General features: G+C 33.4%; 3 protein-coding genes across 7 annotated transcripts; 2 read left to right on the top strand and 1 right to left on the bottom strand.

The window, feature by feature from the left end:
* Positions 1-5,830: 5,830 nt before the first annotated feature.
* LOC132060596 (uncharacterized) lies at positions 5,831-8,854 on the top strand. The gene is made up of 3 exons (XM_059453592.1): positions 5,831-6,161; positions 7,909-8,094; positions 8,365-8,854. The coding sequence occupies exons 1-3, from the start codon at positions 5,955-5,957 to the stop codon at positions 8,374-8,376; spliced, it is 405 nt and encodes a 134-aa protein (XP_059309575.1). The 5' UTR covers positions 5,831-5,954; the 3' UTR covers positions 8,377-8,854.
* A 4,327-nt stretch (positions 8,855-13,181) lies between these two features.
* Positions 13,182-20,754, top strand: LOC132059113 (malate dehydrogenase [NADP], chloroplastic-like). The gene is made up of 14 exons (XM_059451616.1): positions 13,182-13,534; positions 13,845-13,938; positions 14,977-15,063; positions 15,404-15,488; positions 16,502-16,683; positions 17,481-17,551; positions 17,635-17,725; positions 18,379-18,453; positions 18,548-18,649; positions 18,737-18,859; positions 19,761-19,829; positions 19,931-19,999; positions 20,227-20,280; positions 20,394-20,754. Exons 1-14 carry the CDS (start codon positions 13,356-13,358, stop codon positions 20,445-20,447), a joined length of 1,335 nt encoding a protein of 444 aa, XP_059307599.1. The 5' UTR covers positions 13,182-13,355; the 3' UTR covers positions 20,448-20,754.
* A 320-nt stretch (positions 20,755-21,074) lies between these two features.
* On the bottom strand, positions 21,075-25,376 carry LOC132059110 (NAC domain-containing protein 53-like). Of its 5 annotated transcripts, none has more exons than XM_059451610.1 (6): positions 25,048-25,376; positions 23,434-23,714; positions 22,880-23,068; positions 22,120-22,434; positions 21,924-22,035; positions 21,075-21,783 (listed from the first exon to the last, which is right to left on the bottom strand). In XM_059451610.1, the coding sequence occupies exons 1-6, from the start codon at positions 25,199-25,201 to the stop codon at positions 21,410-21,412; spliced, it is 1,425 nt and encodes a 474-aa protein (XP_059307593.1). In that variant the 5' UTR covers positions 25,202-25,376; the 3' UTR covers positions 21,075-21,409. The 5 variants fall into 5 exon arrangements, with proteins under 5 accessions (XP_059307593.1, XP_059307590.1, XP_059307591.1 ...); XM_059451607.1 differs by having other exon boundaries at positions 22,120-22,593; positions 25,048-25,375; XM_059451608.1 differs by having other exon boundaries at positions 21,924-22,032; positions 22,120-22,593; positions 25,048-25,374.
* Between the last annotated feature and the right edge of the window lie 2,432 nt (positions 25,377-27,808).

Raw genomic sequence — 27,808 nt, 5'->3', positions numbered from 1 at the left:
CTCAATTTCAATTACCTGGGTGGCTTTCCAAACAGGCCCATAGGGTCATTTGGTAGCTAGTAAAGACACCTTTTATTTACACTATCTGGACCGAGAGAAACGTAAGAGTTTTTGAGAAGCATGAGAGAAAAGCTGATGCGTTAGCAAGAGAGATAGCCTGCAATTGCAATATACGAGCCACCGACGCTTCCTTGAGTCGACTGCTACAACAATGCCATTTTCCTTGCACTTGAGATTAATTAGACAGTAGAGCTATTTTAGCGTGAGATTCCTAGTTTATGTATATAGGAGCTCATAGCAGGTTGGGTTTACCTGCTAGCTTTGTAAATATTTTACTTGGTGATTAATACAACTGATAGTTACCAAATAAAAAAAAAAAAAAAAAAGACACCTTTTTTTCATGTATTAATCTTTGCATAAGTTTATACAATGTTTGGTAGCTAGTCAAGAGATAAGTCATTCAGGTGTAAAATAAATACGGCGTTTGGTTTGCAATTTTAAAACCCGCATAACTAATACATTATCAGGGAATTTGTATATTATTTTATGCGAGATAGAAGATGAAATAGCTAATACCTGTATAACTATTACATGAATAAAAAATTGAAATGACAACATTACCCTTATTACTCACCACTTGAATTACTTCCCTTTTCTATAAAGATAATACGATTATTTTTTGAGGTAAGGAATGGGAGGTTATTCTTCTTCTCAGTGAAAATTCACAATCTTACTTTCTTAAACCTGAATGAAATCTGAGCTGATAAGTTCCTGTATGACATATGTAACAAAGAGTGGGTATATTCTAGACAACAAGATGTGATTATGTCCACCTTAACGTGCCTAATTTTAAGAGCTTCGGGACAGTTTCGAGAAAAATGATATTGTGGATGCAAGTCTGGAAGATATTTGCCTTCTGGTTTCTACACTGAAGCTAATTACGGGCAGAAGCAGGCTGTTGGAATTAGTTTGAATGGATATAGATAGTTTTGTCTACTGATATTTTAACCACTATTTCTATTTCTTCATAATGATAGACTACAGAAGGATAAATTTATCTTATGAGATTCTGACCATTATTTTTATTTCTTCCTAAAAAGGACTACATAAGAAACTGAGATAAAGGGGCAAACTGAGATAAAGGGGCTCGACAACTGTTAAATAGAACATGCCTATGTGGATCAACAAGTAAAAGTTGCCTCTGCAATCTGCATATAGGTTTACATTTGTTTTTGTTGAAGTTGCATTTTTAGCCGCAGTAGGGCTTCCAAATTCAAACATTGGCTTCCTCTCTAAATTGTTGCACAAATAGAAATGCAAAAGTTAAAAAAAAAATAAAAAAAATTACAAAGCTAAAGAAGGACAGGGGTATAATTGTAAACAAAATATCATAATTTAATCACCCTAAATCGTTTCTTCATACACTTATACCTCGCTTAATTTTAAACTATTTAAAATCGTAATATTTTACCCCTTAAACGCCGAATAACTCCATATGTTCCTTTTTTAGATGACTACACTCTCTTTCTGCCATACGTTGCATTTATTTTTATTTTTTAATATTCAATTTACGTGTCAATTTTTAAGAATAAAAAATAAAAAATTGATTTTTCTTTTACAAAATTTATTTTTAAACTTTTTTAAAAATAAAAAAAAAGTGAATTAAAAACTGATTTTTCTTTTAAAAAATTTATTTTTAAAAAGCTGTTTTAAAAATAAAAAAAAAAAACTGAAAACGAGAATTAAAAAAATGATTTTTCTTTTAAAAAAATTTATTTTAAAACCCATGTAATTTTAAAAAAAAAAAAAAAAAAAAAACTGAAAACGCGAATTAAAAACTAAAAAATTTATTTTTAAACCCGTTTTAAAAATAAAAAAAAAACTGAAAAGTCGAATTAAAAAACTACGATTTTTCTTTAAAAAATTCATTTTAAAACCCGTTTAAAAAAAAAAAACTGAAAATGCGAATTAAAAAAACGATTTTTCTTTAAAATATGGAAAAATGGATTTGTTAATAATATGGAAAGCTTATTATTTTTTTAAAATGTCTTAAAAGATCTTGATTTTCATGATTTCATTTTTCTTAGGACACTTTTATTTTTCAAAAAAAAATCCGGAAAAAGTGTTTTTCTTGTCAAAATTTGAAAAAAAAACTGATTTTTTATAAAATTTGAAAAAATTAATTATTTTTTTTGAAAATGTGAAAAACTATATTTATATTCATATTTTAAGAAAATACAAATTTTTAGTTAAGTTTTTCTCTTTTTTATATTTCATAAAGAGAGTTTAAACATATAGGCTCTTGCCACATCAAAGACAATTCTTGTCAAAAATATTACGTTTTAATTGAATAGATATAGGACCAAACATTAGGTAAGGTTGTCAGAAGAAAAACGCTATTTGGAATTATAATGATGCCTTATCCCTAAAAAATATATAATGTTCATTAATTTTAATATAACAAATCAAAATCCAAAAAAATAATGTATGCATCACCAAACTTATACCTGCATAACTAGTCCATGTATTACTAATACTTGCATAACTCTAACCAGCTACCAAACGATCCTTTAGAGTTTCAAATTCCAATGTTCCTTTTTTAATTATATAAACACACGTTTCTTTCTGTTTCTCTTTTTCTCCCTTTCTCTATTGGTTACAAGTTTGTTTATTTATTTTTCTCTTTTTCCTTGTCTTTCTTGATCATTATTTTTAGTAGGCATAATACATAGACGGACCCTCAAACTTGGCCTCAACTGACAAATATGTCCTCCAAGTGTACACAAGCAGGCACCTCAACTTGTATAAATTTGAACACGTAAACACTAATACTGACGTGGCACATCTAGATACCTCTAAAAGCTAAAAGAATAACAATATTAAAGGATGGAAACAATATAATAGAGAGACAAGAGATGAAAGCTTTCTTATTCTTCCAAGTGTGTTCAAGTATGTACAATATGAATTTTTACAGTGTGACATAGAGGCTACAAAATGTAGCCATAAACATGTCATTAACCATGAAGGTTATGGGGAAAAATCATAGGGGGAAGTGGGAGACATAAGCTTTTGAGATCACGGAGGAGGTGGGATTTATTTCTGTATACTTCCTAAAGACATCCAATATAATTATTTCATAACACTCCCCGTTGGATGTCCATGTCTTGATAGATAATGTGCCTCGTTAAAATCTTATTAGGAGAAATCCAGTGAAAAATCTGAGTGAAGGAAAAAGTGTACACGTATCTAGCAATACACATCGGTAGCTGCCTTATTAAAAACCTTGCCAGGAAAAATACTTTGGCGCGACATAAGTTTAGATTTCGCTAGACAAAGTTTAGATTTCGCTAGACAAAGTTTACATTTCGCTCTGCATATGTATCATAACATCCCACAAGATATGCCGAAAATGGAAAAACTTTCAACACTCAACATAATCTAAAAAAATTCTACACAACTTATGCTGCATAACTTCATTCCTACAAAACTTTTTACGCTAAGTTCGAGGCAATGATGTTTTTTCATAAAAATATTTAAACTATACCGATCTGGATATTTTCATTAAATGAGTAGGAGATGCAAAAATTAAAGACCACATATATGACGGGCAAAAATTATAAACCAAAGGCGTTTGAAGGGCAATTCGTGCAAAAACTTCCTCTAAACCCCAATTGACCAAAATCCTAGCTTTCAATTAGAAGAAAAGGAAAAAAAGAAAAGAAAAAGGGAAAACAACACAAAATACCCCTGAAATGTAAAATATTTACCCACACATGTCCCTTCGTAAACTAATTTCGCTTCTTATCCAACCGGTTGAAAATATTTATCCGAGTACCCCCTCACCCAAAGCCCTTTCTCCATGATACCATCGCAATATATTTATATATCACACGAACAACGAGGACTAAGAGAAAGATTGAAGGAAGCTCCATGATACCATCTCGATATATTTATATACCACGACGGTATCCTGAGGACCGAGGAGTCTCTCATCAGAGCGACTAAAGCATTACTCCACGATACTATCGCAAGATATGTATATAGCATATGTAAGAGATTATCAGTAGGCTTTTTGAGAAAAGTGTGTCTTTTGAATAAATGAACATGATGCCATCTCAATATATTTATATACCATGTTGGTATCATAATTTTGAAGGCATTTCAAATAAATAATTTTAGGCCTTTGACAAAGTAGCAGGTGATTTGTGATAATTATTTTATTTTCAAGAGACAAACGTTCTTCCCCCCCCCCCCCCCCCCCCCCGCCCCAAAAAAAAAAATCTCACCCCAAACAGTCTAACTAACCCGGTCCAGCCCAGTAAAACCCAAACCCGACCCGAAATCTATCAACTCCCAATACCCTAGCCTTTTCTTTTACAGCCCCCCAGTCCCTTCCTTTCTCAAATATGGCTATAAATACAGCCTCTTTCGCTTTTTGTTGTAAAGGGTGGCACCACACAAGCAAGCAAGTACTCTCTAGAGACAGACCTCTTGTCTAATCATGAGGAAAAGTCTAAAAGAGGCTAAAATCCATGAATTTGGAATGACTACTACAGGACAAGATATAATTTCCAATTTGCCAGTAGAAATTATCCGTCAGATTCAAAGCCACCTTCCAAGAAAAGATGCAGCCAGAACTTGTGTTTTATCCCACTTATGGCTAAACATTTGGGTTAGTCGCCCTGTAATTTATTTGCACGAATGGCATTTCGGGGCCCACAAAAAAGAGAAAAGACATGTCTTCTTAACTTACTTGGAAAAATTCTTGGACAACCGTCACAAGTCTGAATACTACGGTTCTGTAGTTGACACACTCTTTCTTAAAATGACAGTTTGGAATTCTTCTGCTGAATCCCTGGTTGAAAAATGGATTCGTTTTGCCTTGAAAAATAAGGTTAAAACGTTATGTCTTTATTTAACTTATCTTGAGCATTTCAACTTGCCTAGTATTGCATTTATAGCTACTACATTGGTTGAGTTAACTATCTATGGTTGTGATATTTCACATTGTTCTTTTATGCTTCCTAATCTAAGGTCACTCAATCTATCTTTTGTCTGTGTTGAGGATGATGATTTCAAGAATCTCCTTGCTGGGTGCCCTAGAATCCAAGAGTTACGCATTTCGGGTTCTAAAAAGTTGCATAATATTGTAGTTTCAAATCCTACCCTGAAACATTTTGGAGCGTATCCTTGTGGTAAAATATTGATAGAGTCCACAAATCTTGAATCGCTTTTATTTGGTTTCTTCAAGGGCAGGCCCGAAGTAGAGATTACTTCCACCGCAACAGTCAGGAATTTGACATTGCAATGGGTTAATGATAAAGATAGGGCATTGATGCATTTTATAAACGGAAAAAACTCGAAAACTCAACTATACAAAATAGTAATTTGCAAGTTTCTCATCAGCATCTGACAAGCTAATTGTGCTGGAGTTTTGCAATGACTGTTGAGGAGGTAATAATGGATGCTCCAGCAAGTTAAAATACTTCAAAATTATTGGTACCCTCAAATAATTTTTTGACTCACTAAAAATGGAATTTGTTAAATTCAATTTTTTTTTCAAAAAAAAATAATACTTGATAATTTTTCCAAAAAATATAAAAATAATTCGCTAGTTATTTTTGTCAAAAAAAAAAAAAATTCGGCCTCTTGAGTTATTTTAGGGTGTAAAAAATTATTTGAGGGTAAAATAATGTTCCTTAATTGCATGACCCATACTTCGCTTATTTGATAATCATCTCCAAGACTAACTCCAACCCTTGAAAGATAATCTATATATTTGAAAACTATTTTTCAAAGTTTACAAATGAAACTACTTTTTCCGTTTTATAAATATTTTCCCTCAACTCGAGAAACTCGCTATACAAATAGGTTGCAGTAATTTGCAAGTTTCTCATCAGCATCTGACAAGCTTTGTGCTGGAGTTTTGCAATGATCAAGTTGAGGAGGTAATAATGGATGCTCCTAAGTTAAAATACTTGGAGGTCTTGGGTGGTGCCCTTACGTTGTTTCCTGGAATTGAAGCTTCACGGGAGTTGGAATTTGTTAAATTCATTTTAAAACCCAAAATGCTCGATGATCGCTGGTACATTTGGTTAAGAAGTATTTTGGAGTCGTTTGCTCATACCAAGCGTTTGAGTTTGATTTGCCGTTCTGAACTGGTAATACCTTCTTTTCCTCTTCGTTTTTGGGTGTCCAATCCTCCATATGTTAAAGATGTTCCTTAATTGCATGCCCATACTTCATCTTCTTGATGCCCATCTCCAACTCTCCAACCCTTGAAAGATGATCTATATATTGACAAACACTACAAAGTGCTTACAAATGAAACTACTGGTTACACATCAACAATAGGTTAATTTGATGAAAAATTTATGAAACCTTTGAAATTGAAAGGGTTAATTGGAAGAAAGGGTTGCATATTAGCTTGCTTTTCCTTTACTTATAAGCTACCTTTTGATGGCTTTATAAGGAAAAAGGCTACTTGTTGATGGGTTTTCTTGGTTACTTCCTCGAATAAAAGTTTCTCATGAGTTGGAATCTGTAATTTTGACGACAGAAAGCCTTAACGCTAGTTGGTACATTTGGTTAAGAATATATTGGAGTCTGTTGCTCATTCCAAAGCATTTGAGTTTGATTTGCTGGTTTGAACGGGTTAACCATTTAAAACTCATAGAATACATGTGTGCCAATCCTCTGTTTGGTTATAATATTCCTTTATTGCAAGATTTAACTTTTTTCATGATGCCCATCTCCAACTCCCTGATATCTTGCTAGAGGATATATAGAAATAAACACTAATAAAGTGCTTGCAATTAATATTATTGGTAACACATCAAAAATAGGTTAATTGAATGAAATATGATGAAACCTTTGATTCGAGAAGTATACTTGGAACAAAGCCTTGCATATTAACTTACTTCTTCTCTTCTCTCTCTCTTTTTTTTTATTTTGGCAACTAAACTCATTTTATTACCAAAACTGATATTTACAACAGCTCAAAGAAAAAACAAAATCACCGACAGTTAGACATGGTCCTAACTTCAGCTTCTAGCTACCATCTCTCCCTGCTTTCTATTACATCATCTTTCTCAAACTACGTCTTAATGGTTTGGTTGATCCAGTTTCTTTGCTAATCTTGCTTGCATTCTCCTTCTTTGGAAGACCTCCTGTATTATCTGCCTTGTAATGACTTCACTTGTTCTTTGTTTGTTCTGAAAGAATATCATATTTCTCTCTTGCCAAATGAAATAGACGTACATTGTTTACAAATATTAAAATATTATTTGCAAATTATCGTTTGGCCATGAGAATTTTTCACTTTTTTCCGGAACTTTTTTTTCACTTTAGTTGAAAATCTGCGTTTGGCCATGAAAATTCCAATTACAATGGAATTTTGAAAACACCCAAAACCCTGTTTTCACGTTTTTTAACTTTCACTACATTCAAATAACCAAATATTCTTTGCAAAAACTATAACCAAACACAACTCCATCTTCAACTCCTACTTCAAAATTCTAAATAAAGTGAAAAATATTTGGTTTTTATGGCCAAAGCCTACTTATTAGTTGTTTTACAATTTTGTCGATTATTTCAACTTCGATTTGAGATGGCGAATTTGTAGTTGAAAAACTTGTTTGAGGAGTATTTCAACTGCAATAATGGTTTTCACTCACTAAACTTCAACATTTTTTTTTTCTAGTGAAATTCATGTCGAGAGACAAACTTCAAAATACTCTTTTTTGACTTCAACACCAAATGGTCGAGTTCTCAATTCAACTAAATGTTGTCCAAATGGGACTAAATTTTTTTTTTTCCTTATCAAAAAAAAAAAAACTTTTTTGGGTTGCTTTCGAGTATATTGTTTGGTTACTAATCATTCTGAGTTGCTTTTTTTATGGTTGTCAGGATATCATCTTTCCTGATAAGCTAACAGAGAGATTACTTCCAACAATCAATGATCTCAAGAATCTGGAATTACAAATTGATTCATCTACTGCCACTTCTCAACAAATTTTGGATGGCTTTGTTTGGATGCTTCCAGGTTTGAAGAGGTTGTCCTTGACTTTGGGTTCCATCTCGAAACTCATTGAGGTACTCAATAACTCCATGTGGCTTTTTCACATATCTAATTCCTATTTTTGTGATTAATCTTACTTTTGGTCAGCAAGTATGGGAACACTGAATGGATTAGCTTATTATGGATAGGCTAGGATAAAATATTAGGATAAGCGAGGATTCATTGATTTGATAGTATAGTCAAAATTTGTTGGTCTTATTAGGTTGGAAGTACTTTTCCTCTGTTGTTGTTTCAGTCTGTAATCGTTTCTTGATGAATTTCATATTTTACTATTGCAAATGCAGTTTCCGCAATGAGGATGATGTGAAGGTGCTCTCAGCAGAACTAGCAACTAGTGCACAATCCAAAATTAACACACGATGATCAGAGAGTATGCTTTCTTTGAATTAGAGAACTACTTAAACTCCGTGTTATTGGAAGTAGAAGCAAAGAGATTGGATAAATTTTGTAACTGCTATATTGTAACTGCTATAGCCAAACAATTATCTGTCACTAAGGTTGCGCTGGACCACTTTTTTGGAGAAGTGATTTGGAGGAAAAGTTAATGCGAAGAGAATGTGTAGCGACAGTTTATGAAGTTTTCTTTTTTCCTAAGTAGTTTTCTAGAGAAGTGACTCACTTTCCTTCTCTGTGGATGTGCATAATGCTTACTTTAGAACTCTTTGCATGACCTGTAAACATTGCCACACTAATTACATTTTCTTGTTGCCTGCCCTACTCCCAAACTCTTGCAAGATTGTAGTGTTCTTTCTCTAGATTTCGTTGAAGATTAGATGATAGTATTATTCATAACAATTTGAGATCGAACTTTGCAAACTCCTTTATTTTCGATTGAGCTTCTAACTATTACATTCATAGAATAGAGAACTTTTATCAGTGTTTATTCTTTATCATTCAATACATATTTGGTATGATGCACATCAATCATACAGTATGCATTGTAGTTGCTTGTTATTGTTTTGGAGATGATTAATGATGCAATTGCTGGAGAAATTTGAGGAATTGACTCTTAAGATATAAGGAATGAAAATCCGTGATCATAGCTATTCTTTTCTTTTTTCGTTTTTAATCCCTTTGGCTTGAATAATTTATGGCTAAGTTGGTAAGGTTCAATTTTAAATGTAACGATATCATATCTTAAGGTCAATTGAATGTAAATTTCAGTTACAAACTTTCATGTCATATTGGTTCGAGCAATATTCACGTCATCTAAATTTATATAATTGGTAATTTTATCGAACTTTATGATATGAATATTGAACAGTAACTCGAAAAAAGATCATCATATCATACTATTCTAAAAGTGGGAAGCTCCTAAGTTTAAAGCTGAATTACTAAAATGCCTATAAAATGTTGAACGACTTTTTTTACCCTTCACCAAAAACACTACTACTATAACATTTTCGTACAAAAAAGAAAATACATTACAAATACTTATAAAAGAACCCTTGATAATTATGTGTCAAAATTCAAAGAATCTGAATTTAGGAGCAATGAAAAGATTACTGTTATAATCTCATCATTATGTTGAATCAATACCAATTAATTACAAAGATCCCACGTCCGTGTTTGCATCGTCTCTATATCTCTATTATGTGGACAATAAAGTGCTTACTCATATGGTGCATATATTTCATTTGCTTTGTGATTCCTAATTTCTTGCAAGGGATGTCCTTTTATGCCCATTTCTCATGGCACCTACTAATTGTCATTGTTAGAGGCTCACTGTTAATCAATATGTTTTGCGCCATCAAGCTCGGATGACAAATTCGTGCAGTGAAATATAAGATTAATTTATCAACAAGGGTTATGATGGAAAGAGTAAATACGCCTTCATCCTTAGTCAAGGTCTCAGATTCAAGTTTTCGGTATGATATCGTCTTTATTAGGAAGTGTTTTACCCCCGATATGATACAGTGGGACTTTTTTACGCGAATTCAAATTTAGTGAGATTACAATACGGATACAGAATATCGGGTGGAAAACAAAAAGTAAAGGATAATTATCCATCTTATTCCCATACATATACGAGTTGCGACGAGTTGAGGTAAATAAATTCGAGCATTTTTGGTGCAATACCAAGAAGGAACACTTTTTAACTTAAATCATCATTTTATGATGTGACAGTACGTGTATTACAGCTAATTATTATGCAAGTAAATACATGTTGATATCTGCATGTAGCAAATTCTCACTGGTAATTAAATACATGTTGATATCTGCATGTAGCAAATTCTCACTGGTAATTTCCCCTCTGTAATTCACAACTTGCAAATTCTTTGTATGTTTGTTTTATTTTCGTTTGGAGGCTTGCGGCTTGGTGCTGTAGTTAATTTTTTATTCTCATTCGTTTGAAATTTGTTTCTCTGTTGCATACCATGGGCTCTCGAGATTTTCCCGTAGCAACTAACCAGTTGCTCTCTGCGGTACTGATAACAAAAATAAAAATTGAATTGTATACTTTAAGTATTATCTATTGATAATTTTCATAATAGCAAATATCACTCAACTTTCCTCTCATATACACGTAAATCAATTGTCTTCCTATAGTCTTTTGCACATTTTTTGACTTGGTAAAAATTAATAGTTGAAGAAATACAAGATCAAATGTCTGCTTAGTTCTTGATTCTGGACATGGTAGTTGATAAGATTAAATTGTTGTTAAGGTGAACCCCAAATTTTGTATTAAGTAGCATGGAATGTATCCGATAACTAGTTGGTAATATATGACGATCGGGTTTCCACTATAATTTAAAAAAAAAAAAAACAGTTAACTAGAGGTGATAACATCACCTCCTAGTCCAAATCTTTTTCAAAAAGAAAGGTGAATATTTCAGTAGGAAATTAAACAAAAAGAACCAAAATTACTCTAGAAAATAAGGAAAAGACGAGCAAAAAAAGTTACTTGCATTGCATTCAAGAGAATAATTACTATTTCCATTTGAAATTTTATAGTACCTACATGCTTTTTCGAAAAATTCAATTCTAATATAGTGTGCTCTAGTTCGACGTCAATTTTTCCAATATCTTTTGAAGTTTTTTGTGCTTCTGTCTCATGCACTGGTTTTATTCGAAATTTAAAGCTTTTATCTTCTAGCCTAAGGACATTTCATTCTTCAATCCAACTTTTTGGCCAAGTAGCACTGGATTTCGTCATTATGCAGAATTGAAAGGATATGTCGTTTCTTATTCACAAATCACAGTGTCCCCGGTATTTACACTAAATTATGTAAATTTACTACCGTTGGATTTAATGAGGTGAGAATACATGATTAATCATAATTAAGTGTTAAAGGTCTATACTCAAACACATATCATGCATCTATTAATTTGATATAAACACTTGGTACACCGTACATATATGTTTTTACTGAGATACCCATACACAGGGGCGGAGCTAGCATAGTATTCGAGGGTTCGGCCAAACTCAGTAACTTTGGTCTAAGTTCTGTATTTGTCTTGAAAAATTCATTGAATATGTATAAATTGTTGTATAATTTAGAATCCATTAACTTAAATGAATTAAAATTTTAAACCCACAAGCTTCGAATCTTGGCTCCGCATCTGCCCATACATATAGGCTACTCAAAACCTAATGTCTTATTAGAGGGTAAAGAACTAGAAAACCTAATATCATTTCTTCCCATAAACAGAATAAATAGAACAACATTTGGTCTTTCACTTAATTTAATTTCATTTTATTTTAAGCAAAATAGGAACAATTAGTACTTTGACACACATTATATCCTACTTGGATTTGCTTAAGGTTACCTAGTTTCGATTAAAAAAATATAACCAAGAAATTCTCAGGCAGTTAGGTGGCTTCCCACTTAATACCATTTTTCGAGATTCAGAGAAGCAATGTTTTCAAAAGCGTTTTTGGGACGAGTCCGGCGCGAGTTTCAGAGTGGGCGTATCAAAAACACTCGGGGTGCAAATGAAAGGTGTAGATCCATGAGGCGTACGCCCTAAAATTTGAGGCGTAAGTCCCGGGCATAAAGTAAGTCCCGAGCGTTAAATTTGATTTGTTGTTTTAAAAATATTTTTGCTATAGATCATATTTTTTATTATTGGAGTAATGATATTTATACTTTATACTATCATGTTTTCATGTTGTAGTGATTCTTTTCTAAAATATATAAATAAGGAATATAAATAAAATTATAAAATTGAACATACATGATACTTACGCCTAGCTCCGTACTGCGTAAAACGCCTCGCCTCACGCCCCGACTTTTAAAACATTACAGAGAATTAAGGCCCTTAAAGTGTAGTTTCCAACGATTTAAACCGTTCATCATGTGGACATTGCTACAAAAAGTCATGTGTATTTTACTAAACCACATAGCTAACTTCTTGTGCACCTCCAAGCTAACTTTAGGATAGTACAAAAAGTAAACCAAGCCTCACGCTATCACTCCGCCAAATCAGAAATAACATTATAATTACTACAAGAAGTCTATAACAACACACCTCATCTAATTTTACCATAACACTAGATAAAAATATCATTTTTCACCAGCAACCGAAAAACAAAAATAATAACAACAAAAGTGAGTGTAAACGAGTCTCGCCCAACCAATAAATTTGACTTAAATTTTATATATATAAGAAATTTTTTTTTGCATGTGATGAATAACCTGTTTGGCCAAGCTCTTCTAAAAATCGCTTTATTTTAAAAAGTTTTTTTTGAAAGATTTTCGGTGAAAAAAAGATTTGTGTTTGACTAATTAATTTAAAAAATTTTGACAAAGAATATTAGTGTTTGTACGTACTTTTAAAAAGATTTTTAAGATATTTTTTTAAAAATTTGGGCAAAAAAAAACTATTTTTTTTACTTTTTGAAAAACTACTTTTGCTAATCCCCAAAAATATTTATTTTCCCTCAAAAACTTTGTCAAACACTTTACTTTTTTAAAATAAATATTTTTAAGAGAAAAATAAACTTGATCAAACAGGCTAGAAGTCATGATTAAGATGACTAAGTGCAACGTAACGCCAAGGTAAAGGGATGAGGATAGTAGTTGACAAGTGTCATACCCTATGGCCTTATACCCATATTTCAAAATCAACACTCTAATCCAAAATACCGTCCCTCTCTTCTCCCTCCAAAACCACAAACTCATTTCCACTTTTCCCCTGTCTTCTTCTTCTTTCCCTTCAATCTCTTCTTAAATATTCTCTCAAAAAAATCTCACCTTTTTTTGCCAACTTAACTTAGATTTTTGTCCACTAAACTTCTTCACTTTACTAGTTGTGTTTTCTCTCTGCTGTAATGGCAGTAGCAGAGTTTATTCCTTCTTCTTCTGCTTCTGCTTCATTGAATAAAAGGAGCAGTTTTTATTCATCACAACTTTCTTATGTCTCAACTCAAATTTCCTATCAACGCCGCTTAAGCGTTAGGCCTTTACCAAGAACCCATTATTCTCAAATATGTTGCTCTGTTTCGTCTAAGTATGTTGTTACTTTCTTGATTTCTGTTATGTGACATACTTTTTCTTTAGTCCGTCTCGAAAAGGTCTGTCTCGAAAAGAATATGATATTTCCTTATTTAGAAACAAATTTTATTTTAAACTTTTTATTTTAGTGGCACGGATGTCTATGATTTATTTGTCGTTCTTTCTTAAACTCCGTGCTCAGTCAAATCGTCACATAAAGTGGGACATAAGGAGTATATATTTGCTTTGCAATTGTGTTTTCAATGATTCTTTAATCTTTTTTTATATTTTATGATCTGATTTAATCGTCTTGATTGATACTGCAGAGAAACTCAAGCACCAACAGTAGTACAGACCGATGATCCAAAGAAGAAAGCGGAGTGCTATGGAGTTTTCTGTCTCACTTATGATCTCAAGGCTGTAAGTTCTTGCATGCATACTCTGTAAATATACCAATTAGATTTCTTGATATTGAGATAATATGAGAGAGTTAAGTGACCAGAGGCAGAGCTAGTATTTTGAGTTTATGGGTTCTGAATTAAAGAAAAGGCGACTTACTGAGTTCTGAATAAATTATTTGTATGCATTAAGTGGATTCCAAACATAAATATAGTTTATGAGCTAAAGCTACCGGACTCTGCCGAACCAGTGAGCAGAACTGTAGTTCCATCCCTAGGATTAACTTAGTGTGCAAAAGAACTTTTATACTGCCAAGTCGTGATAAGTTGCGAATAAGAAGTAATGGTCCATAATGAGTAGGATCAATAACGAGAAAAATGAGGCATGCAACCTGCTACAAGAAGTTAAAATACATGATAGTGTAAAGAAATATTCAGTGTTTTTAATTAACATACGGAATAATAAACTATGAATTATGCAGTATTTTCTTTAGTAGACTAGTATTTGAGCTGTGTTTAGTTATGCCCCGAGTGCATATTTTAGATGATTGTAGACAGATCAACCTAATAATATGCATTGGCTTCAACATATAATAGATCTTATGATCATTGTATTCAACATGTATTAAGTCTCTCTTATGAAGCATTTGTTGAAGAAGCATCCAATCCAAAACCTTCGAGCAGTTGTAGAGTAGTTCACGATTTCTATAGATCACTTCGATGCCCTCATTTAATCAACTAGAGCATATGGTTCAATTTGTGTTTGAGATTCATGTGATAGAAGTAAAATAAGCGAAGAAATATACTAGCAAGAGAGCGGAGGAAGATGAGTATGAGATAACAAATGAGCTTGAAAATCATCCCAATTAATTAGCCTTGGCTTATGAAAACTATGAGCTATACATCTATGTCCTTTTTTTCCTAGTGCAAAGTAATTGTTCTTAATGCATAAACTATCATCATAAATTGTTTGGTTATATTTCAATCTATCTTTGGCTTTTATGTAAGTGTTCACTATCAAGCATGATCTCTCTTTTCTTTTTCTTCTTTTAATTATCAGGAAGAAGAGACGCGTTCGTGGAAGAAAATGATAAATGTTGCTGTCTCAGGTGCTGCTGGGATGATTGCTAATCATCTTCTTTTTAAAGTAAGAAGCTCTTATTCTTCTTAAATTTCAAAAAACAAATCCATGCACAATTTTCTGTCAAAATGTTGCCACTCTATTCGATTCCTTTCTCGAAGAAATACATTTATTATGCCCTCTGATCCTGCTGTCCCTCTATAGACTAATGTTTCTGCTAAATCTCTTCTTTGGCGCGAACACCTTGGTGAAAATTCTGCACTGAAATATTTTATAATGATCGAAGTGTGTCGAGCTATGTATCAATCATTTGAACAATTGTTATCAAGCATGATTTTGCTTGTTCGTTTTAGTCACTTAATCATAGGTGAAACTGAAAAGTTACATAATGTGTTTGATTTCTCAGCTTGCATCTGGTGAGGTTTTTGGGACAGATCAACCCATTGCACTAAGGTTGTTGGGGTCTGACCGCTCATTTCAAGCACTCGAAGGTACGTCTTCAGCTATGTTGCTTCAGAGTCTTTAACAAAGTTGACAGATGTGTGTCTAATCCTCCAAATTCCATTTTCTGCTCACTTAGATATTCATAATTATCATCACATTTTATCCTCTCTTTTTTTGGTAACTAATACACTTTTATTTACCAAAGAGCATATTTACAATACAAACTAGAAAAAAACTTGTACCTGAACATAAAGTCCTAGGAAACCAGAAACAAGCAGAACAAACTATACTTTCTATCAGCTAAAGGATCTCCAAAAACAAAACTACAGCATAGCATATGTAAGGGTAGTAGTTCAGGGCAGCAATTCTTCTAGCAAGCTTGGGCTTCATATGTCTACAAATCACAGCTTCTTGCACAATAAGTCTAGTGAGGATTTCTGGAGGTCTCTGCTTATTTTGGAAAGATCTGGCATTCCTTTCCTGCCATATAAAATAAACACCAGTAGCCAGCACAGTTCTTAGCATTTCATCATGTGCATTATTCTTATTTGCATACCTCAGTCCTCAGCATCCATTCCACTTCTTCCTTCCATTCCAATGGAGCTCTTTGGATATTTTGCCAGGATAGTATTTTACTCCATACAACTGCACAATAAGCACAGGAGAAAATAGATGATCAACATTCTCCTCTTCAGTTTCACAAAGAAAGCACAGATTAGTATCAATCAATCTCCACTTCAGTAACTTGTCTCTAGTGTATAGCCTGCTGTTCAGGGCCAAATATAAGATGAAGATCCATTTAGGTGCACCAGAATTATTACATGTCATCCTCCTCCACTGCACTTAGGAAACTGTCCTCTAAGAAGCAAATGCATCCTCTTGATAAAGAAAGGTTGCTGCATAATCAAGACCAGCTTCCCCCACATATTTAGTAGCTTTAAAGATCTTTTGTAACATCCATGAAGCCTGTTTAGGCATGCACATGCAAACACTTCTTTTGTTATCACCTTTGGTTATGCAGATTTATCTGCTTTACTAATATTCAGCTGTTACTATGCAGGAGTTGCTATGGAACTTGAAGACTCTTTGTATCCTTTGCTTAGGGAGGTGAATATAGGCACAGATCCCTATGAGGTGTTCCAGGATGCAGAATGGGCACTTCTCATTGGTGCAAAGCCTCGAGGGCCCGGTATGGAGCGATCTGCCTTATTGGACATAAATGGTCAAATCTTCGCTGAACAGGTCTCTTCTCCTTCTCCTCCTGAGATATAAAATTTTCCGAGATCTGAGAAAATGACAAAAATAGTCGATTACGTTTGGGGTTGGTCTAAATTAGTTCCTGAAATATACACCTTCATGGTTTTAACACTTTACAAAAACTAAGCACTTTTGCTCTCCGTTATGTTTAAAGCACGGGATGATAGTTTTTTTTTTCTTTGAACTAGCTCGTGAGTAGCATGTGAGCTGTTTAAACTGAAAAACCATCAAGACAAACTTCTCAAATTCATTTCCACTCAATTATCTGGTTTTTATTTTTGTTGTCTGCTTTTGGTCCTGGTTTTCTGGTGCCGAATTAGTTTTGTTTGCTGGCCTGGTTTTTCTATAAGGTACAAATTGGGGGAATGAATTGGACAACGTCCGTTTTGACAGTGTCTTCAGTTTAAACAGCTCACGTGCTTCTTACTAGTCAATCCTGTATAATATAACTACTGTTATATGTTTTAACTATAACGGATACCAAATATGATTTAGCCAATTTCGGAATTAGAAACTTATTCCTTTTTTGTTTGGTGCGAGCTCAACTGAAGCTATATATTACTCAAACAGCTCTTCAACCACTTGCGGCAGAATTTCCAAACTTTTGTAAATATAAAGGACTTAAACCACTCGGTGTATATTTAACAGACTATTTCAGACCAACCCCAAACATAGACGACTTTTGTCATTTTTTTTAAGTTTTCTGGTTTTTCTGTTTCTAGAGGGATACAAAGATAAGATTTTGAGTCAATAATTTGCATCTGTTTGTGAAATGGTAACAGGGTAAAGCTCTCAATGCTGTTGCATCTCGTAATGTCAAAGTGATGGTGGTGGGGAACCCTTGTAATACCAAGTAATAAACTTTTTCACTCAATTCCAACTCTGTTTATTTCTACTATTCTGTTTAATTGCTAATATCTTTCTGTTTCTTTCTAGTGCATTGATTTGTTTGAAAAATGCTCCAAACATACCAGCAAAGAACTTTCATGCGCTGACTAGGTTAGATGAAAATAGAGCAAAATGCCAGGTATTTACATTCCCTCTTTCCATGATTCATTTCACGTATGGTCGCTGAACTCTATCCATAAAATAGTAACGTCACAGAACTACTTTTAAAAGTAACTGACCTCTATAACGGTATAACCACTAAACCGTGCCCACTATGGCAGTAAAATCACAGAACTACTTTTTCTCATGTTGAAGTAATTGATCTTTATCCTCTGTAATGGTAATGCAACTAGATTTACCTACTATAACGACAAAACATAACCTTCAAAGCGACTTATTGCTATAATAGGTAAAGTTATGATTATATTGTTACAGCGGGTAAAGTTCAGTTACCTTTGGGTGGGGGGGAAGGCAGCTTGGTGCACAAAGCATCTCGCGCTCATGCAGGGTAAAGGTCCCGGAGTAAAGTTCAGTTACCTTAATATCAAAAAAAAAAAAATGTGACTTTATTGCTATGGTAGGCTATGTTGCTCGGACTCTCCAAAAATATTGTTGCACCCATGTTGGATCCTTTGAAAAATGACTACTTTCGGATCCGACAAGCATCCTTCCGCATTTTTTAAGAGTCCAAGCAATATAGATCGTCGGTGAAGTCCAGTGACCATTCGTGAAATTGACCCCCTCTTTTCATGATGAACAAAGAAGTAAAGACAACATCTCATGGATGTGCAGCTAGCTCTAAAAGCTGGAGTCTTTTATGACAAAGTATCTAATGTCACCATCTGGGGCAACCACTCAACTACTCAGGTAATGGTGTTTCATAATCAATATTTAATATCTTCAAAGCTATTCACTTCATCATTAATTTTACTAACATCATGGTTAAACAATTTCCTATCAGGTTCCAGACTTTTTAAATGCTAAAATTAATGGATTGCCAGTCAAAGAGGTGATTAAAGACACTAAATGGTTAGAGGAAGAGTTTACTGAGATAGTCCAAAAGGTAAAAATATCGATTTCAATTTTGTAAGCTTACATCTTTCATCTGTTTTTTGTAAAAAGTCTCTAATGCTCAAGTTAAATATTGCAGAGAGGTGGTGCACTTATTCAGAAATGGGGACGATCTTCAGCTGCATCAACTGCTGTGTCAATAGTTGATGCAATAAGGTCTCTAGTTACTCCTACACCTGAAGGAGACTGGTTTTCTACTGGAGTAAGTTCTATTTGTTACTTAACTCATTTACTCTGGTAGAACATGCTTTTCGCTGGTTGATGAAACTTTGCATAATTCATGGCCCAAGTATTTTGTATTGCAAGTCAATGTTGAATGTGAAAACAAAGTGTACATTTGAAACGGATAAAAAAAAAAAAAAAAAAAAGTTACATATAAGGCGTAATTTACACCGTGTAAGGATAGTCTTGATAGGGTGAGGCCTTTTAGATAAAACCGAACTGGTTTGTCCTAAAGCTCACAGTATCACATCATTTGAGTGTCTTTTGGTTGGTTATTCCAACAAACTGATATGAGAGTCGCTGGTTTAGCAAGACAAGCTTTTTTTTTTTGCGCGGATTGCCCTTCATTTGGGGTGGTCTTTAATTTTTGCCCTTCAAATCGGTAATCTTTAATTTATACCCCTCGCCTAACACCCCGAGGTTGTGGGTTCGACAACTCGGGTAAAAAAAAAAAAAAAAAAAAAAAAAAAAAATCGCTAGGCAGAATTTCTGCCTGAAGGGTAAAATTTAAAGACCCATTTTGAGGGGTAAAAATTAAAGACCACCTCCAGCGAAGGGTAATCCTGCAAATTGCCCCATCTTTTTATCACCTTTTAATTCTCAGTGGAGGACAATAAATTTCACACTCTATGGGCAAAGATTACCTCGGAAAAAGGCCAAGCTTTTGTTCAGATAATCTTATTAACGTGAAACCTGAATGATAAGAACTGTTGTATAACATATACACTATGCTTTAATTCGAATAATCTTTATGATCATGAAATTTAATAAGAACTTTTGCCATATATGATATACTCATCTCTATGGTTCTTTTATAGTCCATTTACTTGTTAGATGTAGTCTTGGGAATTTCTTGTTATAATTTTGCCACAAATATGTAGGTATATACAAGTGGAAATCCTTATGGGATAGCAGAGGATATAGTTTTCAGCATGCCTTGTAGATCAAAGGTAAGTTTATTTTTTTATTTTTTTTCTCCCTCGGTTCCTATTCATCTGATCAAATATTAAGCATATACTACCATGAGCTCTGAAATACTTACTGTTTCCAGGGAGATGGTGACTATGAACTGGTCAAAGAAGTAATATTTGACGACTACCTTCGAAGCCGTATAAAGAAGGTACTCAACCTTTCTCATATTCCGAATTTAGAAATACACACACTTCAACATAAAAGAAACAATCTGCTGCTCGGACAGAGGTTCTGTTGAGACATAATATAATGAAGTAATTAAAACTATGCTCTCTCTAACCATTTAAACTTGTAGACGAGATGATCACACAATTAAACATATGGTTGAAATGACGTGTTGAGATATAATATAATTAAGTTACTAAAATTTTGCAGTCAGAAGATGAGTTGCTCGCGGAGAAAAGATGTGTAGCCCACCTTACAGGAGAGGTGAGTATAAACAGCCATGAAATACTCTTGAAAGCTTTTGTTTTGTTCTTTATCTTGAAATGAACATTTTAAATTTTTTTTTTTTTTTTTTTTTTTTTGCTTTCTCCTTTTAGGGTATTGCTGTCTGTGATCTGCCAGGGGATACAATGCTTCCTGGAGAAATGTGAAACCACTAAGCAAACCATTTTGCAGAATGTATTACTATCAGATTATGTTGAAGAGCTTGCATAGATAAAAAAGAATAACAGTGTTGCCGACGACAGTGTTGTTTGTAATTTTATGTACCATTGATATCAGTCTACCAATTAGTTTGGGAGAATAGGGAATAATAAATGCGATACTTTCAAGTCCATCCTTAGATTCTTGGTGATAGATTTGCAATAAATGTTGCTAGCGCTGGAAGTATCTATCTTCTCATGAACAGGTTCCTTGATGAACTAGAGTTTATTTGTACAAGATCAGATTTTGCTTCAAGTTTTTGTTTGATGACAAAATCTCACTATTGCAATTTAGCTTCAACGCACCAACATCAGTATAACGATGTTCGTAAACACTAGGCAGTGATCACAGAAGTAGTTTCACCAAAAAGTTACCAGTCCTATGTATAATCAAATATTAACTCATGGCTATTTATAGACTAAGACTAGGAATTTGAAGGAGAAAATACATAGTAGCGATGGACATAAAGTTGAATTACTCAATGATTTCAACTTAGTCCGACTTAGCAAAATATGTAGCTATTACTCAACTAATCTCATCAAGTCTCCCTACATATATTCTTACAATACATACGCTAAGTCAAGAGACTTTGTGATTCAAAGAAAAATGTCTACATGATACAAACAGAACTGTTATGAATAACATGTTCTAAGCAACAGAGCTGGAAGCTTATAATGATCCAAAGTCTCATTTACTTGAAGCAAATCAGTAGTAGACTCAAACACTGTAATTTTATAACTTAACACCCAAAAAAGAGGCAAGGCAAAAAGGGAAAAAAAGAAAAGGTAACTATCCCCCTACACGTAAGCAATATTAAGTCTTAGTTGAGATCCAATCATGTGCCGAGTAGTTGTATACTAACAGCCACCTCGAACTTCGGCATGATCAAGTCTCCTATAGTGCTCAAACCTTAACTGGCACAGATTAAGGTCCCTACTCCGAGGCTCATCAAAAGCATTAGGAACGAAAAAAATAGATAATAGACCCAGCCTCTGGAAACCGTCGAAGTTGTCTTTCCCGGATGAATGCTCTGAAATGATCCCACGGCAGAGTCAACACTACCCCGAGACAAGCCAAAAGATAGGACAATGTTGTAATCCCCATGCTTGCCCATTGGTTTAATTTGAACTAAACCACCAGTGATGTGCACTGAACTAGCTGACTGAGACATTGAGTTCAGACGGAGAGCTGCATCTTTTGTAGGGAATTCTGAAGCAAATGCAGGAGGAGCATGAATATTTCCCAACATCTCGCTTGCCTTCTTCATAAATGGATACTGATAATCTACAATATTGAGAAGCAAATAATAAATGATATTAGGGAACAGAAGCTCCGATAACCATAGAACTTAAAATTAATACTAGTCCAAGACGAAGTAGCAAATATCTATAATTGGTAGCAAGTCAAAATAGCCATATCATTACCCGATACATATTTAGTTGGTTTCAGTTTAGAGGATGACGTGAAATCATTCATATCTTCACAACGCCCTTTATTTGGTGCAATAGCTTGCTGGGTTACCTCACCAATATTCTGCTACACAGTAGAAAACATAACATGTAAGCCTCAACATGACAGCTACAACAGCTAAGAGGGAGTGAAGCTGGCAAATAAAATTACCTTCTCAGCCAGCAGTGCTTGATCAGAAATTTGGTCATCATTTCCAAAGAAAACAGAAGGATCGAAACCCATAGTCTGGAAGTCATCATTTGCATCAAAGTAAGTAAGGTATTCCTCAAGCATATCGAAACCAGAGCTATCAACCTCAATGGGATTTGAAAGGTCATTAGCTTCGAGGAAAGCTTCATCATTATATTGGAGGCCGTCAGTCACATTTACAATTGGTTGATTAAGCAAGTAATCCCCATCTTCAGAGTTCACGTTCTTGCTTGATTCACCAATATATTCATGAATGACTTTATCGGCATCAATGTTCTGTTGAACAGCTATATTAGTTGGTTTTAGCTCATCAGGTTGCTGTAGCCAACTTTGTGCATCAGAGGAGTTATTTGTCTCCTCAGTACTTCCATTTTCACCGTAAGAATAGTTCAAAGGAAGAGCAGAACCAGCGACAGCTGTACCAGTCCCAAGAATCTAGGTGCAAGAGAAGCATTACCAGAAATCAGAACATAGAGGTTCAAACTTTTTTGTAGGATGTTTTGTACGAAGGAAAATGTTTGAAATGTTTTCCTCCATACCAAGCACACTCTTTTAAGTTTAAAACTTGTCAAATAAGAGAAACAAAGAAATTGGACATGCTGAAATAGTCGGATATTTTTACAGTAAGTGTGACCTGTTGGTCACAGCTGCACGCTAACTTTTTAGAGTGTACTATGCAACTTGTCAAAGGGAGAAGTAACATATACGTTAGAGATGATACCTGGTCAAGGTCATTTCCATCTAAATAAATATCATCACCAAATACAAATTCCTCAGCAGCCTCATCCTTCGGAAGCACTTGTAACTCATCATCCTCCCATTCCTCCTCTATAAAAGGTGCCCCATATTGTTCCCCATTCTTCGGCCCTGCACCACTCTTCTGGAAGACTCTGCATAACACGAATGCATCCTTTTCGCCCAAAAAAAAAAAAAAAAAGAAGAAGAGAACAAAATAAGAAAAGGCGATGCAACTACGAAAGCAACTTACAAAAAAGACGCCCCCAGAAAAGGGAAAAAAAGACGACTCCACAAGCACTCACAAACAAGGGCAAGAGAGTAATAGAAAGTCACTATTTGACTACTTACCTTCAGCATCTTTCTATTTCCCTCCAGAAGCAGCTTTGAGGGAACTGGATAAGGACGTGAGATGCTTATAAATTTTACACAAGATTGAAACAAAGTCACTATTTTCCGAAGACAAACATGACTATTAAATATACACACACGCCTTATATATATATAAATATAAAATAAGAGGAAATAAAGAACCCTCACCTGAGGAATTCCAGCTCTATCCAACTCCTCATCAATCAGTCTGTACTCATGCATCACCCAATTAGTCCTCTGACCCTTCGGAGCCCGACCACTGTGATAAACTAGAGTCTTCTTCATCCCCACAACCTGAGACTTATTACGTTGGACAGCCCTATCTTTTCCGGTTGTCTTCCAGTAGCCTTTTCCTGTCGCTCGGTTTGTCCTTGCTCCATTTCCGTACTTCTTATCAAGAACACTAAAGAAGTACCACTCCAAATCTCTTGTTTTCAGCCTTGACATGCCTAAGGAACCATAATATTACACTAAGCTTAACTCATAAGTATCTGATTATCAACTCAAGCAATGCATTTTTTACTAATGAACAAAAGCTTTAAACTTTGGTTCTAGTACTTCCAGAGAGGCAACATAAAAGGAACTATGAAAACTATTACAGATTAAATATGGAGACGCGTAAAAAAGGTAGCAGTCAGAATATCTACATACGATGATTAATTGAACAATGGCCAATATTCAGTGACCAAAATCAAACAAGAGGAAAAAAATACCTTTTTTCTTTTTTTTGCCGGGGAAGGGAAAAATTAAAATTAACAAGTCACTACCCATCTGGTTCAAGTTCCAACATGATTTCAATTAATCCCCCAAGAAAAAGGGAGGATACAACAACTTACAAAATTCTTAATTTTTCTTATAACCGTGATGTCCAAGGTGTCCCCGAGCCGACTTAGCCCACCTCGACTAATTCTACGGTGCACCCGCTACCTCCCCCCAAACAGAGGTACCAGTTGACTCTGTACACTAGACTTGGACAGATCGAAATAAATCACCTAATCTTTTTGCCTCCGTTGGGATTTGAACCTGAGACCTTACAAAATTCTCAGCAATTAACCAATAAATTTGGAAAGAATTTCAAAAATATACAGCCCAACATGAAATATTACGCAGCGTAGCCATATTTTCAGTTTATACAACATATACCTTGGGTTGGGGTTGGAGGGGATTTTTTTTTTTTTTTTTGTGTGTGGGGGTTGGGGGGGGGGGGGAGTGTGCATTCTACATAATGTATGAACCTTGTATAAAAGTGTATCATAGTGTATAAAAGGTGGTTATACACAAATGTGCTAAACGGGGTAACAAATTCAAAATATGGGCTACGTGGCGTAAATATTTTCTCCCAGTGGACAGAGCGTAATTTTCCCAAAAATAAAACCCTTAAATCTTAATCCTTACCTCCACTGACCAACCAATAAACAACATACAATCTCAAACACACACGGAACATTAAACTCCATAAATTAAATTAAGTCCAAAGATCTGTACAAACAACCAATTCACCAATAAAAAAAAGACCAACATAAAAACAAATCTTTTCATCAATCAATAAGTTACAGAACCTTCTAGAAGAAAGAAAAATTACAAGAACTAACCAGGAAAATCCCAGGACTCAACCTTGTAAATATCAAGAACTTACAAAACTCTTAACAATTAACCAATAAATTTGGAAAAAAATAAAACCCTTAAATCTTAATCCCAAATACACACGCAGCATAAATTCTATATATTATACAATCAATTCAACCAAAAAAAGGACCCAAAAAAAAAATTACAAGAACTAACCAGGAAGATCCCAAGGCTCAACTTTGTAAATATCAATCTCAGATATTAGATCAGACTTAAATGGTCTTCCATAAATTTTACGGCGTAAATAATACCGAACTAATTCTTCATCAGTTGGATGAAATCTAAACCCTGGTGCCAACAATTTTGACATGATTACACTATGATCACAAAATTTCTAAAAAACGAATTACCTAGACCTTAAAACTGGTTGATGGAGAAAATTTGAGATTAGGGTTTTGGTATGCTAATTTGCTAATGGACTTGAAAAAAAAGAAGACATTTTTTTGTGATGACTGAAAAGTAGAATTTGGATGACTTTGTTATTAAGAGAGGGAGCTAATATTATATTAGTAGCTATGTGTAGTTTCAAGGAAGACGATTTGCGATGGTGACATGTGAACTAGGTTGCCCCTTTGACAAGTTTTCGAGGGATAAATATGGTATTTTATTACTTGGACGGGGTTAGTGATAAGAACAAAGAAAAAGTAAATTGATAAATTTAAAGTGAAGAATTTAATTAGATGTGAAAAAAATACAATTCCTGCAAAATAAACTAAAGGTATTTGTGTGATTATAATCATCTCGTTAAGCATCAAAGGTACTCATCTATTTCATAATAAGTGATTTTTTAGGCTTTTCATTTTATTTTAAAATAAATGATGCTTTAGGATTTCAAGAAGAAATTGATCTTCTTCTTTCAAAATGACCCTTATTTACATAATAAAAAATCATTAAGCTTTTTTTTTTAAGCATTTAATAAGGAGTAAGTTAGTAAAAATACTCTTACTTTTCTAGGAGTGAGCACTTTCTTAAGGGGTGTACATAAGCCTAAAAAGTCACTTATTATAGAATGGAGGGAGTACTTGTTAATATATGAAAAAATCTAGATTTGTCCTTAAAATAAGGGGATTTTTATAAAAATATACAATCCAATTATTATACAACATTATTGAGCATTATACACTTACAGTAAACAATGTGTCCGTTTTATGTAAAAGTGTATAATAGTGTATAAGAGGTGTTTAAGGAAAAAATGCATTAAATTTGATAAATATTCTTTCGCAGCGGACATAGAGTGTAATTTTCCCAATGCAGAATCAATTTTTATCAAATAAAACATGAAAAAGAAACGGAAAAAAGCAAATATGCACTATACTGCTTTATCCCTTTTCCATTTTCTTACTATTATAGAAGCATGGGTTTGAGAATCAGAATCGTCGACCAAGGTAGTATTGTAATTTCACAGCCAACATTAAAGTATTTCCTTTGATTCTTCCATGGGCTCCAGTTCTCATTCAATCACGACGATCCTGATTCTCAGACCCATGCTTCTATAATAGTAAAAATATATTTTGTGTACTCATTTACATATATACGGTACTACAGATAATATCATTTCAAATACCATGTAATAATTATCAGCTAACCACATGTAACTTTTTTCACTTTTACTTTTTACTCTTTTCTTTATGCTCACATAATTTCACTTCTTCATTTCATGTATAAACTCTTTAATACTTCTATAGTCAATGGCATGAATATACACTATTTATATTTAGTTGGGTATTTTATATACTCTTTTGGTTTCAATTTATATGACACCTTTTTTTAGTTAATTAAAAAAATTGACATCTTTTTATATTTCATAACAATTTAACTTCAAACGTTCCATTTCATCCTTAATGAAATAATTTACAGCCACAGAAATTTTTATAACTTATTCTAGATCACAAATTTCAAAAGTATTTCTTTATTTTTAAAACTTCAGGTAATACCAAACACCATCATATAAATTGTGATGAGGAAGTAATACATTGTGCATATTTTCTTAAATATCCAAACAAAGCTTTATCATATTAGTAATTAATTTCACTGGCTTTATTAACTAAATCGACGTTCATATGTGCCTCTTTTATAAAAAAAATTGATTAAATAATTAAGAAGAAACTAATCTAACTTATAAAATACACACAATAGTAAAACAAAATATCAAAGTCTAATGCAATAAAAAACGTTTGGGAAATAAATTAATTTTGACGGAGGATGAAATTCTTTAACTTTTTTTTGACTTATAAAATTGTTCTTGAAGTCCTTTCCAAAAGAGTTTAATCAATAGTACTAACAAAGAAGAAAACGTTAAAATGTGTTTCTTCTCATTGTTGTTGTCAGTTAATAGCAAACGATGTTATTAAAAGGTTCAAGTTCAACATTGTAATAATTTCATTTCATTCACAAAAAATATTAGAAAGTTGGAGAAAATAAAATTTATTTTTATTCCCAAATTCTTTCGAAAAATATATACTATATGAAACAATATTTTTCTTAATAAATAGAACTCTTTATCTCAAATCTATGTTTATTTGGGGAAAATATTCCTTAAATCTTTAATACCCAATAAACACCGAATATATTAGGATAGATATTATCAAAGTTGACTTCAAAGTAGTAAAAGTAAACTTTAATTTCTTAGTAGACTATGTTTTCCGAAATAATATTACTTTAACATTAACTAAAAAAAGTTATGGAAGGAATATCAATTTGCATACAAAATTTCTACTATATAGAAGAATCTAGAAGCAGCTCATGTGCAACATGTCTACTTCTTGGCAATTAATTTATTTTTAAGGGTATTTTCTACTTTTAGCATTTAGTGATTTTTTAAAACTGTTTAAATTTAATTGTTATCAAATATAAAAATATATTATTATTTTTAAATAGATTAATCAAATTAAAACAAACAGTGTAACAAGAATTAAAT

The sequence above is a fragment of the Lycium ferocissimum genome, chromosome 6 (assembly GCF_029784015.1).
Source record: "Lycium ferocissimum isolate CSIRO_LF1 chromosome 6, AGI_CSIRO_Lferr_CH_V1, whole genome shotgun sequence".
NCBI lineage: Eukaryota > Viridiplantae > Streptophyta > Magnoliopsida > Solanales > Solanaceae > Lycium > Lycium ferocissimum.
This window is presented reverse-complemented; position numbering and strand designations above follow the sequence as displayed.